Raw genomic sequence first — 14,913 nt, forward strand, 5'->3', positions numbered from 1 at the left:
AGAGTGGGTTCTACGGTACATTAGTTCTGAGAGTTGACAAGAGAAGAAAACTTGGCCAAATTAGTTTGTAAAGTATTATATACTACAGTCTAAGTTCAGGGTTAAATAAGAGCACATTAAAGGCTCTGAGAAGTCCTGCATTTTAAAAACCTGTTTTACTTTGTGTAATTCAGTGGTTTCCAAGTTGGTGGTGTTTTTTGTGTTTGTACCATGGAAACTTTTTTTAAATCAGCTCAAGAACACTCTGCATTTTTATCTGGAAAGTGGCAGAAGTACTTTTATATCATTTGAATTTTTTGTAAACAGCTTTAGTAGGCGGACAGTGAAAGGTGCTGTAATGTGATCTATGAAATCACACTGAGATTTCTGTAGTGTTGGAAAATAAAGTGTTGGGGGTGGAGGGGGATTAATAAACCCCATAGATTTATTTAAATTTAGTTATGTCTGAAGTGATTACCAAAAAGTGTAATTGATGAACCATCATAAGTTCCTAAACTAGCTGTGTTTTATGCTTTTCAGCTAGCTAAAACAACATTTCACAGTCCTTGATATTCATACAGAAATGAAGGACTGCCTGTCAAATGGGAAAGACGGGGTAGAGTGTATGAGCCCAGGGGGATGTTTCCTCACATTATTCCTGCCATTTACTAGCTGGATAGTGAGTATTGGTCATATAGGCTTTGGAGTAGCAGTAGTTCTCAATCCTGGCTGCACCTTAGAATCACCTGGGAGGTGCTTAAAAAGAAAGCTTGCCAAGCCCCACCCTGCAGAGATTCTTGCTGAATTGATCTGGTCGTATTTTTAAAGCTTCCCAAGTGATTCCAACATGCGACCAGAGTTAAGAACCACTGGGCAACAGTGTTCTTATCTGTGAGTCCCCAGGTGAGAATCAGGCTAATATCTAACATTCTTCCTGGTGGTAAAAAAATTTTTTTAATATCACCTTATAAAATTGGAAGTCGGCTGATGGCTCAACGTCTGGTATTTTGTGACTTTGCTTCTTTGCATCCAGGACAACATGCTAGGTGTGCTTACCCTGCTGGGTCACCCTCTGCCTGACCCTGACCAGGCATATTTGCTTTCTTTCTTTGTATTCTGGCTCTTTAGAATAATTAGAACATAGTTTCAGGCTGTGATTCAAAGCCTGCTCTGAAATGCGAAAAGCAAATGTGTTTATTTTTAGTAGTCAGCGCAAATCACAGAGTTTCAATTGAAAGCTTCCCCAGCTTATAAGTGAAAGATCTCCAACCCAACAGCATACACCGATAAACACTTAACAAACTGTAATTCAGTCTAGGCTGCTTCCACTGAGACCTAGCGTTAGTTCCTTACCGGGGTATGTTTATATCTTTTGCCTATTTGTTTACCTGAGTTTGTGTGTTTCTGAAAGCTTTTTTTTTTTTTTTTTTGTCATTAAGAAAACATCTAGATCTTATTTACTTATAGTCTTATATACCCAAGAGTGTAATTGTTCCTTTTTTTCTTTTTTTCTTTTTGTTGCATGGTGGCTATTATCTATAACCACATTGAGGAGAGAGAACATGTTTTATATTTTATAAAATTTTCACGTGGCAGAAAATAGTGACAAAATCACAGGAAGAGCTCTGAACTTCCAGTGATCCTGGAGTTGGGGTTTCAATAGACTACATCTTTGATGAGGGTAGCAGTCGATATGGTCCTTGGTGTTCAGCTCCTTTCCCATCCAACTGTGTTATCCTGTACTGCAGATGATGGAAAGTACACACGTACACACACACACATTTCCCAGTCTCCCTTGCAGCCGAGGGTCTAAATATGAATTGGGTCCAGCCAGTCAGATGTATTCGCATGAGACTTGGGAGGTGTGGTATGGCTTTTGCTTCACTTCTGCTGCCTTTGCTGCCAAGCAAAATGGTCTAGATGTTGGGTTCTTCCACAGCCGGAACATTAGAGGTCCCAGGATCCACTCATTTACTACCTGGAAGTCAAGAGCCAGGGCATGAGGTATCCTTTTTGCTGGTGCAGCTTGTTCGATAAGTGGCATGTTTCTGGAGCTGGTAGCCGTAGTAATGGCTCCTGACTGTGACAGTGGTAACATGGTTCTAGAGCCAGAAATTTCTTTTTCTTTTTTTTTTTTCTTATTATCTGTTTTATACACATCAGTGTATACATGTCAATCCCAATCTCCCAATTCATCCCACCACCACCACCACCCCCCCCGCCGCTTTCCCCCCTTGGTGTCCATACATTTGCTCTCTACATCTTTGTCTCTATTTCTGCCCTGCAAACCGGTTCATCTGTACCATTTTTCTAGATTCTCCATATATGCGTTAATATACAATATTTGTTTTTCTCTTTCTGAATTACTTCACTCTGTAGGACAGTCTCTGGGTCCATCCACGTCTCTACAAATGATCCAATTTCATTCCTTTTTATGGCTGAGTAATATTCCATTGTATATATGTGCCACATCTTCTTTATCCATTCATCTGTCGATGGGCATTTAGGTTGCTTCCATGACCTGGCTATTGTAAATAGTGCTGCAATGAACATTGTGGTACATGACTCTTTTTGAATTATGGTTTTCTCAGTGTATATGCCCAGGAGTGGGATTGCTGGGTCATATGGTAATTCTACTTTTAGTTTTTTAAGGAACCTCCATACTGTTCTCCATAGTGGCTGTATCAATTTACATTCCCACCAACGGTGCAAGAAGGTTCCCTTTGCTCCACACCCTCTCCAGCATTTGTTGTTTGTAGATTTTCTGATGATGCCCATACTAACTGGTATGAGGTGATACCTCACTGTAGTTTTGATTTGCATTTCTCTAATAATTAATGATGATGAGCAGCTTTTCATGTGCTTCTTGGCCATCTGTATGTCTTCTTTGGAGAAATGTCTATTTAGGTCTTCTGCCCATTTTCTGATTGGGCTGTCTGTTTTTTTAACATTGAGCTGTATGAGCTGTTTATATATTTTGGAGATTAATCCTTTGTCCGTTAATTCATTTGCAAATATTTTCTCCCATTTTGAGGGTTGTCTTTTCTTCTTGTTTATAGTTTCCTTTGCTGTGCAAAAGCTTTTAAGTTTCATTAGGTCCCATATGTTTATTTTTGGTTTTATTTCCATTACTCCAGGAGGTGGATCAAAAAAGATCTTGCTGTGATTTATGTCAAAGAGTGTTCTTCCTATGTTTTCCTCTGAGAGTTTTATAGTGTCCAGTCTTACATTTAGGTCTTTAATCCATTTTGAGTTTATTTTTGTGTATGGTGTCAGGGAGTGTTCTAATTTCATTCTTTTACATGTAGGTGTCCAGTTTTCCCAGCACCACTTATTGAAGAGACTGTCTTTTCTCCACTGTATATCCTTGCCTCCTTTGTCATAGATTAGTTGACCATAGGTGTGTGGGTTTATCTCTGGGCTTTCTATCCTGTTCCATTCCATTCTATATTTCTGTTTTTGTGCCAGTACCATATTGTCTTGATTACTGTAGCTTTATAGTATAGTGAGAAGTCAAGGAGTCTGATTCCTCCAGCTGTGTTTTTTTCCCTCAAGACTGCTTTGGCTATTCGGAGTCTTTTGTGTCTCCTACAAATTTTAAGATTTTTTGTTCTAGCTCTGTAATAAATGCCACTGGTAATTTGATAGGGATTGCGTTGAAGCTGTAGATCGCTTTGGGTAGTATAGTCACTTTCACAATATTGATTCTTCCAATCCAAGAACATGGTATATCTCTCCATCTGTTTGTGTCATCTTTGATTTCTTTCATCAGTGGTATAGTTTTCTGAGTATAGGTCTTTTACCACCTTATGTAGGTTTATTCCTAGGTATTTTATTCTTGTTGTTGCAATGGTAAATGGGAGTATTTCCTTAATTTCTCTTTCAGATTTTTCATCATTAGTTTTTGGAATGCAAGAGATTTCTGTGCATTAATTTTGTATCCTGCAACTTTACCAAGTTCATTGATTAGCTCTAGTAGTTTTCGGGTGGCATCTTTAGGATTCTCTATGTATAGGATTATGTCATCTGCAGACAGTGACAGTTTTACTTCTTCTTGTCCAATTTGTATTCCTTTTACTTCTTTTTCTTCTCTGATTGCCATGGCTAGGACTTCCAAAACTATGTTGAATAATAGTGATGAGAGTGGACATCCTTGTCTTGTTCCTGATCTTAGAGGAAATGCTTTCAGTTTTTCACCATTGAGAATGATGTTTGCTGTGGGTTTGTCATATATGGCCTTTATTATGTTGAGGTAGGTTCCCTCTATGCCCACTTTCTGGAGAGTTTTTATCATAAATGGGTGTTGAATTTTGTCAGAAGCTTTTTCTGCATCTATGGAGATGATCATATGGTTTTTATTCTTCAGTTTGTTAATATCGTATATCACATTCATTGATTTGCGTATAATGAAGAATCCTTGCATCCTTGGGATAAATCCCACTTGATCATGGTGTATGATCCTTTTAATGTGTTGTTGGATTCTGTTTGCTAGTATTTTGTTGAGGATTTTTCAGTCTATATTCATCGGTGATATTGGTCTGTAATTTTCTTTTTTGGTAGTATCTTTGTCTGGTTTTGGTATCAGGGTGATGGTGGCCTCATAGAATGAGTTGGGAAGTGTTCCTTCCTCTGCAATCTTTTGGAAAGAGTTTGAGAAGGATGAGTGTTAGCTCTTCTCAAAATGTTTGATAGAATTCACCTTTGAAGCCATCTGGCCCCGGACTTTTGTTTGTTTGAAGGTTTTTAATCATAGTTTCAGTTTCAGTGCTTGTGATTGGTCTGTTCATATTTTCTGTTTCTTTCTGGTGCAGTCTTGGAAGGTTATACCTTCCTAAGAATTTGTCCATTTCTTCCAGGTTGTCCATTTTATTGGCATAGAGTTGCTTGTAGTAGTCTCTTATGATGCTTTGTATTTCTGTGGTGTCTGTTGTAATGTCTCCTTTTTCATTTCTAATTTTATTGATTTGAGTCCTCTCCCTCTTTTTCTTGATGAGTCTGGCTAAAGGTTTATCAATTTTGCTTATCTTCTCAAAGAACTAGCTTTTAGTTTTATTGATCTTTGCTATTGTTTTCTTCGTTTCTAGTTCATTTATCTCTATCTGATCTTTATGATTTCTTTCCTTCTACTAACTTTGGGTTTTGTTCTTTAGTTCCTTTAGGTGTAAGGTTAGGTTGTTTATTTGAGATGTTTCTTGTTTCTTGAGGTAGGATTGTATTGCTATAAACTTCCCTCTTAGAACTGCTTTTGCTGCATCCCATAGGTTTTGGATCATCGTGTTTTCGTTGTCATTTGTCTCTAGGTATTTTTTGATTACCTCTTTGATTTCTTCAGTGATCTCTTGGTTATTTAGTAACATATTGTTTAACCTCCATGTGTTGTGTTTTTTACATTTTTCTCCCTGTAATTGACTTCTAATCTCATGGCGTTGTGGTTGGAAAAGTTGCTTGATATGATTTCAATTTTCTTAAATTTACCGAGGCTTGATTTGTGACCCAGGATATGATCTATCCTGGAGAATGTTCCATGTGCACTTGAGAAGAAAGTGTAATCTGCTGTTTTGGGGTGGAATGTCCTATAAATATCAATTAAATCTATCTGGTCTATTGTGTCATTTAAAACTTGTGTTTCCTTGGCTTCCCTGGTGGCGCAGTGGTTGAGAGTCCGCCTAATGCAGGGGACATGGGTTCGTGCCCCGGTCCGGGAAGATCCCACGTGCCGTGGAGCGGCTGGGTCCGTGAGCCATGGCCGCTGAGCCTGCACGTCCGGAGCCTGTGGGAGAGGCCACACCAGTGAGAGGCCCACGTACCACAAAAATAAATAAATAGAATAAAATAAAACTTGTGTTTCCTTATTAATTTTCTGTCCTGATGATCTGTCCATTGGTGTAAGTGAGGTGTTAAAGTCCCCCACTATTATTGTGTTACTGTCGATTTCCTCTTTTATAGCTGTTAGCAGTTGCCTTATGTATTGAGGTGCTCCTATGGTGGGTGCATAAATATTTACAGGTGTTATATCTTCTTCTTGGATAGTTCCCTTGATCATTATGTAGTGTCCTTCTTTGTCTCCTGTAACAGCCTTTATTTTAAAGTCGATTTTGTCTGATATGAGAATTGCTACTCCAGCTTTCTTTTGATTTCCGTTTGCGTGGAATTCTTTTTCCATCCTCTCACTTTCAGTCTGTATGTGTCCCTAGGTCTGAAGTGGGTCTCTTGTAGACAGCATATTTATGGTTCTTGTTTTTGTATCCATTCAGCAAACTTGTGTCTTTTGGTTGGAGCATATAATCCTCTCACATTTAAGGTAATTATCGATATGTATGTTCCTATTACCATTTTCTTAATTGTTTTGGGTTTGTTTTTGTAGGTCCTTTCCTTCTCTTGTGTTTCCCACTTAGAGAAGTTCCTTTAGCATTTGTTGTAGGGCTGGTTTGGTGGTGCTGAATTCTCTTAGCTTCTGCTTGTCTGTAAAGCTTTTGATTTCTCCATTGAATCTGAATGAGATCCTTGCCAGGTGGAGTAATCTTGGTTGTAGGTTCTTCCTTTTCATCACTTTAAGTATATCATGCCACTCCCTTCTGGCTTGTAGTTTCTGCTGAGAAATCAGCTGTTAACCTTATGGGAGTTCCCTTGTATGTTGTCATTTTTCCCTTGTTGCTTTCAGTAATTTTTCTGTGTCTTTAATTTTTGTCACTTTGATTACTATGTGTCTCGGCGTGTTTCTCCTTGAGTTTATCCTGCCTGGGACTCTCTGTGCTTCCTGGACTTGGGTGGCTATTTCCTTTCCCATGTTAGGGAAATTTTCAACTAGAATCTCTTCAAATATTTTCTCAGTCCCCTTCTTTTTCCCTTCTTCATCTGGGACCCCTATAATTCAAATGTTGGTGCATTTAATGTTGTCCCAGAGGTCTCTAATACTGTCCTCGATTCTTTTCATTCTTTTCCTTTATTCTGTTCCACGGCTGTTTATTCCACCATTCTGTCTTCCAGGTCACTTCTCCGTTCTTCTGCCTCAGTTATTCTGCTGTTGATTCCTTCTAGTGTATTTTTCATTTCAATTATTGTATTGTTCATCTCTGTTTGTTCTTTAATTCTTCTAGGTCTTTGTTAAACATTTCTTGCATCTTCTCGATCTTTGCCTCCATTCTTTTTCTGAGGTCCTGGATCATCTTCACTATCATTATTATGAATTCTTTTTCTGGAAGGTTGCCTATCTCCACTTCACTTAGTTGTTTTTCTGGGGTTTTATCTTTTTCCTTCATCTGGTACATAGCCCTCTGCCTTTTCATCTTGTCTATCTGTCTGTGAATGTGTTTTTTGTTCCACAGTCTGTAGAATTATAGTTCTTGCTTCTGCTGTCCGCCCTATGGTGTATGAGGCTATCTAAGAGGCTTGTGCAAGCTTCCTGATGGGAGGGACTGGTGGTGGGTAGAGCTGGGTGTTGCTCTGGTGAGCAGAGCTCAGTAAAACTTTAATCCTCTTGTCTGCTGATGGGTGGGGCTGGGTTCCCTCCCTGTTGGTTGTTTGGCTTGAGGCAACCCAGCACTGGAGCCTACCCGGCTCTTTGGTGGGGCTAATGGTGGACTCTGGGAGGACTGAAACGCCAAGGAGTACTTCCCAGAACTTCCACTGCCAGTGTCCTTGTCCTCACGGTGAGCCACAGCCACCCCCCGCCTCTGCAGGAGACCCTCCAACACTAGCAGGTAGGTCTGGTTCAGTCTCCTATGGGGTCACTGCTCCTTTCCCTGGGTCCCGATGCGCACACTACTTTGTGTGCCCTCCAAGAGTGGAGTCTCTGTTTCCCCCAGTCCTGTTGGAGTCCTGCAGTCAAATCCTGCTAGCCCTCAAAGTCTGATTCTCTAGAAATTCCTCCTCCTGTTGCTGGACCCCCAGGTTGGGAACCTGACGTGGGGCTCAGAACCTTCACTCCAGTGGGTGGACTTCTGTGGTATAAGTGCTCTCCAGTTTGTGAGTCACCCACCCAGCAGCTATGGGATTTGATTTCATTGTGATTGCACCCCTCCTACCATCTCACTGCAGCTTCTCCTCTGTCTTTGGATGTGGGGTATCTTTTTTGGTGAGTTCTAGCATCTTCCTGTCGATGATTGTTCAGCAGACGGTTCACCAGAAATTTCTTGATTGTATGGAGAGACAGCAGCTCTCTTTGATGGTCTGGTTTTGTGAGTTGTTCTTGGAGGCTCTAAATGATTCTGTAAACTAGTTGAAAACCTGCAATAAATTGTTTCCTCTTTTAAAAAAAAAAGGTATGTGGCTTTACATGATTATAATAATCCCTAATGTTTGTGATGTGCTTTACCATTTATGAAGCATACTGATGTATATTGTAAGAGTTTTAGTTTTAAGCATATCCCCAATCCTTTAAGGTTAGTAGGGCAGGTATTACCTTGGCCACGCATTAGAAAGTGTCAGGAATGATACACAAAATCTGGTTCTCCTGACTCTGTATTTAGGGCTATTTCCTCTTACAGCATTGCTTTTCAGGATTGAGATCTGCTGACTCTTCTTACCCAGGGTTATTAATGCATCAAAACCTTAATGCCGATTCCTCCATATGAATGTTGCTTCTGCTCAGCCAGTCCACTCTTGTGCAGTGAACAGCCTGCACAACTGTACATGGCCGTTATTCTTCTTACCAGTGTAACAACATAGGATGTTGATAATCTCATGACTGGCAATAAAAGGCGGGGGGGGGGGCAGATTTTCCTGGAAATGAACCCACTGAGTATTAGATTCAGTTGCTGTTTGTATGTTAACTGTTCATTATTTCCCACAGGTGTTAGTCACTGTGCCCCTGGCCTTACTGCAGAAAGGTTCCCTTCAGTTTAATCCACCGTTGTCAGACAAGAAGATGAAGGCTATCAACAGCTTAGGTGCAGGCATCATTGAAAAGGTAACTGAATTACTTAAGCCTCAGAACTAGAGAGATGAGTATCAGATGACAGGGGTTCTTTAACTTCTGATATTGGGAAGCAGCAGGTAATTTTTGAATCCAAATCAAATTCGAAGATTTCCTTTTCCTTTGAGTAATTGTTCATGAAGAATATAAAAGGATATTAACAAAACAAAAAGAGGAGAGCTGGCTAAGGTCTGCAAGTTTTGATTTTAGGAGAATGACTCTTGTTATTCAGAATTTGAACTGGGTATATAAATAAGCAATTCTTTTTTTTTTTTCTGCTTTCCATGTCTACCCTGCACTAATTAGCCCCAGTGACGAGAGTGTTTTATACTTCCTTTGCCTTGAAAAGCTCCTTTAGCAGAATCTCTCAGCGCTACAGTAGATACCAGCAGACCTATGATTAGTAAGAATTTATCTCATGGACGTAAGGTTCAAGACCAGGTCTCAGGGATGCTCTGCATCTTCAGATTAGCCTAGAGGCTGTCAGTGGTTCCCACCATTATCTGTGGGAGTACAGGACTGAGTGGCATAAAAAGCCAGATGGTCACAAAGAGAACAAAGGAGGTTAGGAGAATGGAAAGGGAATATTTAGAAATGTTTGAGTTTTTTGAACATCTTTTTTTTTTTTAATTGAAGTATGTAAGAGCTATAGGTGGCTTCTTAGAGATTGCTGTACTTCTGATTTCAAGAAGCTGTTAACCACCTTTCTCTTGCTCGCTTTCCAGATTGCCTTGCAATTTCCCTATAGATTTTGGGACAGTAAAGTTCAAGGGGCTGACTTTTTTGGTCACGTTCCTCCTAGTGCCAGCAAGCGAGGGCTTTTTGCCGTGTTCTATGACATGGATCCCCAGGTAAAATCGTTGGTGGAATGTGGTGTGAATTCCCTGATTACAGTTTAGAATTCGGTTTGGTAACTACTCGTGTGTCCAGCCCAGGAGATAATGGACATTGTGGACACTCCAGATGTCTGTTTATATTCTGGGGGGACACTTGGATGGGACATTTTCCTGTAGGAAAAGAGCCCCAGTATCTGCCATATTTTCTTAAAGTACTAATATTGCCTCCTGGGAAATGAATTTGTTGCCGTGGAAATGTGTTATTTCAGGCTGATGGAAGGATTCCTTTTAGGGAGAATTGGTGTCAGCACAGTAACGAGTGGTACTTGAAATGTACTCCCCAAGAGTCCGCCAGGGAGCCCTGGTTAGGGGTGGGATATGCCTGGCGCAGGTGAGGGCAGGTCTGGGAGTCGGTAGATGTGATTGGTGGGGCAAGGAAGACGAGGAGAGGACATACCTGGGGCTTTGCAAGTGACAGTTGTGGTGATGTCCTGCCAAAGAATCACAGTTGTTTTTCCTCCTGCCTCTTTGTTCCAAGACACTTTATCTTCAGAGGTTCCATGTGGGAGCCAAGGGCAAAATGTCCTTACTGTTTGAGAAGGTTTTTTCCCATTATTTGACTGGCAGACTTCCTTTCTCAATGTCTTTCTACTTATTCTAAAACAAGTTCTTAGAAGGGAAAAGCCAAGAGAACCCGGAATTTGATATTTACATGACTTCCGGAGTTTTTCCAGCAGGGAACAATAAAATGCGTAAATGAATAATGAGTATGTGTGGCCTGGGTGATGGAAAGGAGGCTACAGGACAGTAGGAAATGATGACATTTGATGTGAGAATGAGGTCCTTCTCTGTTTGGAACTGTGCGTCTAGAGACTTTGGTGCCCGAAGTCCAAAGTGTAAAGTGCTTTTCCCGTCACGTGTCCAGAAGCAGCACAGCGTGTTGATGTCGGTGATCGCGGGGGAGGCGGTGGCGGCCGTCAAGAGCCTGGAGGACAAGCAGGTGCTGCAGCAGTGCATGGCCACCCTGCGCGAGCTCTTCAAGGAGCAGGTCAGACACCCCTCTTTGAAAAGAGAAAGACTAGCCACATAGCACAGGGAGATCAGCTCGGTGCTTTGTGACCACCTAGAGGGGTGGGATGGGGAGGTGGAGGGAGGGAGACGCAAGAGGGAGGGAATATGGGGATATACGTAGGCGTACAGCTGATTCACTTTGTTATACAGCAGAAACTAATGCAACATTGTAGAGCAATTATACTCCAATAAAGATGTTAAAAAAAAAGAGAGAGAAAGACACCCTTGCTGCTAACTTCACTCTTTGGAGTGGTTTGAACCCAAAGCTAATCCGTCAATACCAGACATGAAGGGGCTTGAGGCAGTGGACCACATTCTTCTTACTTCTTTCAGTATCCAACTTGCCACTTAAGTACCTGGATTAGTTTGCTCAGGCCGCCATAACAAAATGCCACAAACTGGGTAGTTCAAGCAACAGGAATTTATTTTCTCACAATTCTGGAGGCTAGAAGTCCAAGATCAAGGTGTCGCCAGATCAAGGGGTTGGTTTCTCCTGAGGCCTCGCTCCTTGGCTCCCAGATGGCTGCCTTCCCCGTGTCCTCACATGGGCGCGGCTCTGTCTCTTGTCTGTGTTCTAATCCTCTCTTCTTAGAAGGACACCTGTCACACTGGATTAAGGTCCACCCTAATGATCCCATTTTGACTCAATTACCTCGTCAAAGGCCGCATCTCAAGTACAGTCACGTTCTGAGGTACTGGGGGTTAGGGTTTCATCATCTGAATTTTGGGGGGACACAGTGCAGCCCATAATAGTACCCCATTCCTCCTTTTACATGATTGCCTTCCTCCCTTTTGTCTCACATCATGCACACCCCCATTCTTTCCTAAGGAGGTAAAAGGCTCAGCATTTTCCACAGATTCTGTATTGACCCAAACCCTAGCAAGCTTTGACGACAGTTTTCCAATCAAAGGGACATTGTCCAGAATTTTCTGTACCCTGCAGCGAGTCTCTTCTCCCCCTTTTCTCCAAGAAGCTTAAGGTACTTTCTAGTTGCCAGTTTACTAAATCTCACAATCTCTGGAGAGTATAAATGGCGTGACATGTAACTTTTTCAAATAAAGGAGGAGAAGTACAAAGAAATGAAAATGCCTCAAATGTTACATACAGTCAAGAGAGGGGGGCCCTCGGGGTATTGCGTATTTTACATGATGTGATTCTATCTCACAGTAGTTCTTATTAGCTTGGGGCTTTTGTTCAAAAATTTGTTTTCAAATCAGTTATTTGGAACTTAACACAGGCTCCGTAGAAATCTATTTCATGGTGGCTCTTGGCAGAGGTCAGCCTAGAAAATTATTTGAAACGTAGAGTGAAACCTAACCTGTGTAGCTGCTTTGTGGAGAAGCCTGTTGAGAATTCCACTTAGAGGTCCTAAGACCCTGCCCGTCCCTTTCCTCCCCTGGTCCAGCGCATTTCAGGCGATGGGAAGGGGAATGCCTGGACTCTTAGCCGTTGGTGATGGCCCCTGGTAGGTGGGAGAAAGCATCTCTGGCAGAAGGATAAAGTGTTAAAGCGAGGAGATGTGTGTGTGCTGGGGAAGGTCAGAGAGATGGGGCAGCAAAAGAGGAAAATGCAGAGACGGCGCCTGGGCAGAGCAGCAAGGGGGCTGGAGGGTCATGCTGAGAACTGCTGTCTCAGAATGCTACAGGGATTAACTTACTTTCTAGATGGAGGAAGAACTGTAATTTTATACATTGGGTTGCATCAAGTCTAAGTCCCTTCTTGATCCCGTTTTCCAATTCCTTCTACTTGACACAGGAAGTCCCAGATCCCACGAAGTATTTCGTCACCCGGTGGAGCACAGACCCCTGGATCCAGATGGCATACAGCTTCGTGAAGACAGGGGGCAGTGGTGAGGCCTACGACATCCTTGCTGAGGAAATACAAGGAACCATCTTTTTTGCTGGCGAGGTGTGTACGGGGACTCCGACCCCGATTGCTTTCATTTTGATCACTTGCTTTTAATTAAAGTGATCTATGTCCAGAGTTTAAAAGTAACATCAAATGCCGTCAAAAGTCTTACGGCAACAAGCCCCAGGTACCCTGACAGCACCCTCCTCAAACTCCCCGAGCAGCCATTTTTAACTCTTTCTCCTGTTTCTTCTGGAATTTACTTCATGCTTTAAGTTTTTTTGTTTTTTGGGGTTTTTTTTTTTGCGGTACGCGGGCCTCTCACTGTTGTGGCCTCTCCCGTTGCGGAGCACAGGCTCCGGATGCGCAGGCCCAGCGGCCATGGCTCACGGGCCCAGCCGCTCCGCGGCATGTGGGATCCTCCCGGACCGGGGCACGAACCCGCGTCCCCTGCATCGTCAGGCGGACTCTCAACCACTGCGCCACCAGGGAAGCCCTGCTTTAAGATTTTTATACTGTTGTCTTCTGATTTAAGAAGTTAGACATATCTCCCGACTTCCTATCAGGTTAAAGGTTTAGCCCACCCTGTTTTTTAACACTTTTCACTAAATTGGTGTCAGTGCTTATTACTGCTGAGCCAGGAAGGAAGGCGTTCACTGATTCCTTTCTTACACAGCTGTTTTCTCTTCGGTCATAATGGCCTCTTCTTTCACTAGCTTAATTCTTTTTATACCACTCCTTAAGCCTCCCCACTCCTTTTTTTTTTTTTTTTTTTTTTTTGGCCACGTTGTATGCACGACTCTTAGTTCCCAGACCAGGGATGGAACCTGTGTCCCCTGCAGTGGAAGCACAGAGTCTTAACCACTGGACTGCCAGGAAATTCCAAAGCCTCCCCCTTCTTGAGTCATCTCTAATTCACAGTTGAATCCCTCTGGCCGGCCTGTAGGTTCTGTTTCTCAAAGCCCCCTTTCCTGGCATCTTCCCTCTACTCCAGGCTGCACTGATTGATCCCAGGGACCCCTGCAGAGCTGTCCTCCCAGCACTCCTCCTTACCACTTTCCAGGCTTGGGGTTCTTATTTCCTAGATCCCTCTCTTTTTTCTTTTTTTTAATATTTATTTTTAAAATTGTGGCAAACAACACATAACAAAATTTACCACCTTAACTATCTTCAAGTGTCCAGTTAAGTGGCGTTAAATACATCCACACTGTTGTACAACCATTGCTACCATCCATCTCCGGGACGTTTTTATACTGCAGAACCGAAACTGTGTACAACTCCCCCTCCCCCAGCTCCCAGAAAACACCATTCAACTTACTGTCTGTCTCTCTGAATTTGTTCTAGGTCCCTCATCATATAAGTGGAATCATAATAGAGTATTTGTCCTTTTGTGACTGGCTAATTTCGCTTAGCATAATGCCCTCAAGTTTCATCCATGTTGTGGCATGTGTCAGAATATCCTTCTTTTTTAAGACTGAGTAATATTCCATTATATGCACCTATCACATTTAGTTTGTTCATCTGTCATGGACACCTGAGTTGCTTCTGTCTTTTTTGGCTATTGTGAATAATGCTGCTGTGAACCTGGGTGTACAAATATTTCTTCGAGAACCTGCTTTCAGTTATTTTGGGTGTATACCCAGAAGTGGAATTGCTGCATCATATATTAGTTCTGTTTTTTAGTTTTTTGAGGAACCACCACTCTTTTCCACAGCAGCTGCACCACTTTACCTTCCCACCAACAGCACACAAGGGTTCCAGTTTCTCCACATCCTCGGCAACACTTACTATTTTCTATTTTTTTATGATGGCTGTCCTAATGGGTGTGAGGTCAGCCTTTCTTCTTTCTTGATTTACTTCTGTTGAGAAATGTTTTGCGGTTCTAATTCCTAATCCTTTCTGTGCCATTTTTTTGCATTCCTTATAATCTTGGAGCTCATGTCCTTCATCCTCTAGATTTTTTTTACTCTGCTCATTTCATTCCTACAATTTTTCTCTTATTTCTAGATCTTCTATTTCATATATTGGAACTGTTGAATTGATTCTAATCTTCTTTGCTGTTACTCTTTGCTGTTTTTTATATTCTAACCCTTGAGTCGATTTTTTAAACTTTGGCTCCTTTACTTTATGAGCACTTTCTTGTTCTAAGATTATTCCTTTTTGGTAGCATTTTCTTCTTGCTTCGTAACTTGTTCCTTACATGGCTCCTGAGTTCCTATTTTGTTTACTTTAGCCTTTGCCTCCCATATGTCCGAATGTCCAGT

The 14,913-nt window shown here is 41.8% G+C and overlaps 1 protein-coding gene across 7 annotated transcripts in view; it reads left to right on the forward strand.

Annotated features, from left to right (window-relative positions):
• Window positions 1-14,913, forward strand: part of KDM1B (lysine demethylase 1B) — a 55,633-nt gene that overhangs the window by 36,872 nt on the left and 3,848 nt on the right. For all 7 annotated transcript variants that reach the window (XM_079935530.1, XM_079935528.1, XM_079935529.1 and 4 more), the window contains 4 exons: window positions 8,771-8,887; window positions 9,619-9,744; window positions 10,655-10,777; window positions 12,557-12,709. In XM_079935530.1, coding sequence (XP_079791656.1) covers window positions 8,771-8,887; window positions 9,619-9,744; window positions 10,655-10,777; window positions 12,557-12,709 — 519 coding nt within the window. The remainder of the gene's footprint in view (window positions 1-8,770; window positions 8,888-9,618; window positions 9,745-10,654; window positions 10,778-12,556; window positions 12,710-14,913) is intronic.

The sequence above is a fragment of the Stenella coeruleoalba genome, assembly GCF_951394435.1.
Source record: "Stenella coeruleoalba genome assembly, chromosome: 10".
Taxonomy (NCBI): Eukaryota; Metazoa; Chordata; class Mammalia; order Artiodactyla; family Delphinidae; genus Stenella; species Stenella coeruleoalba.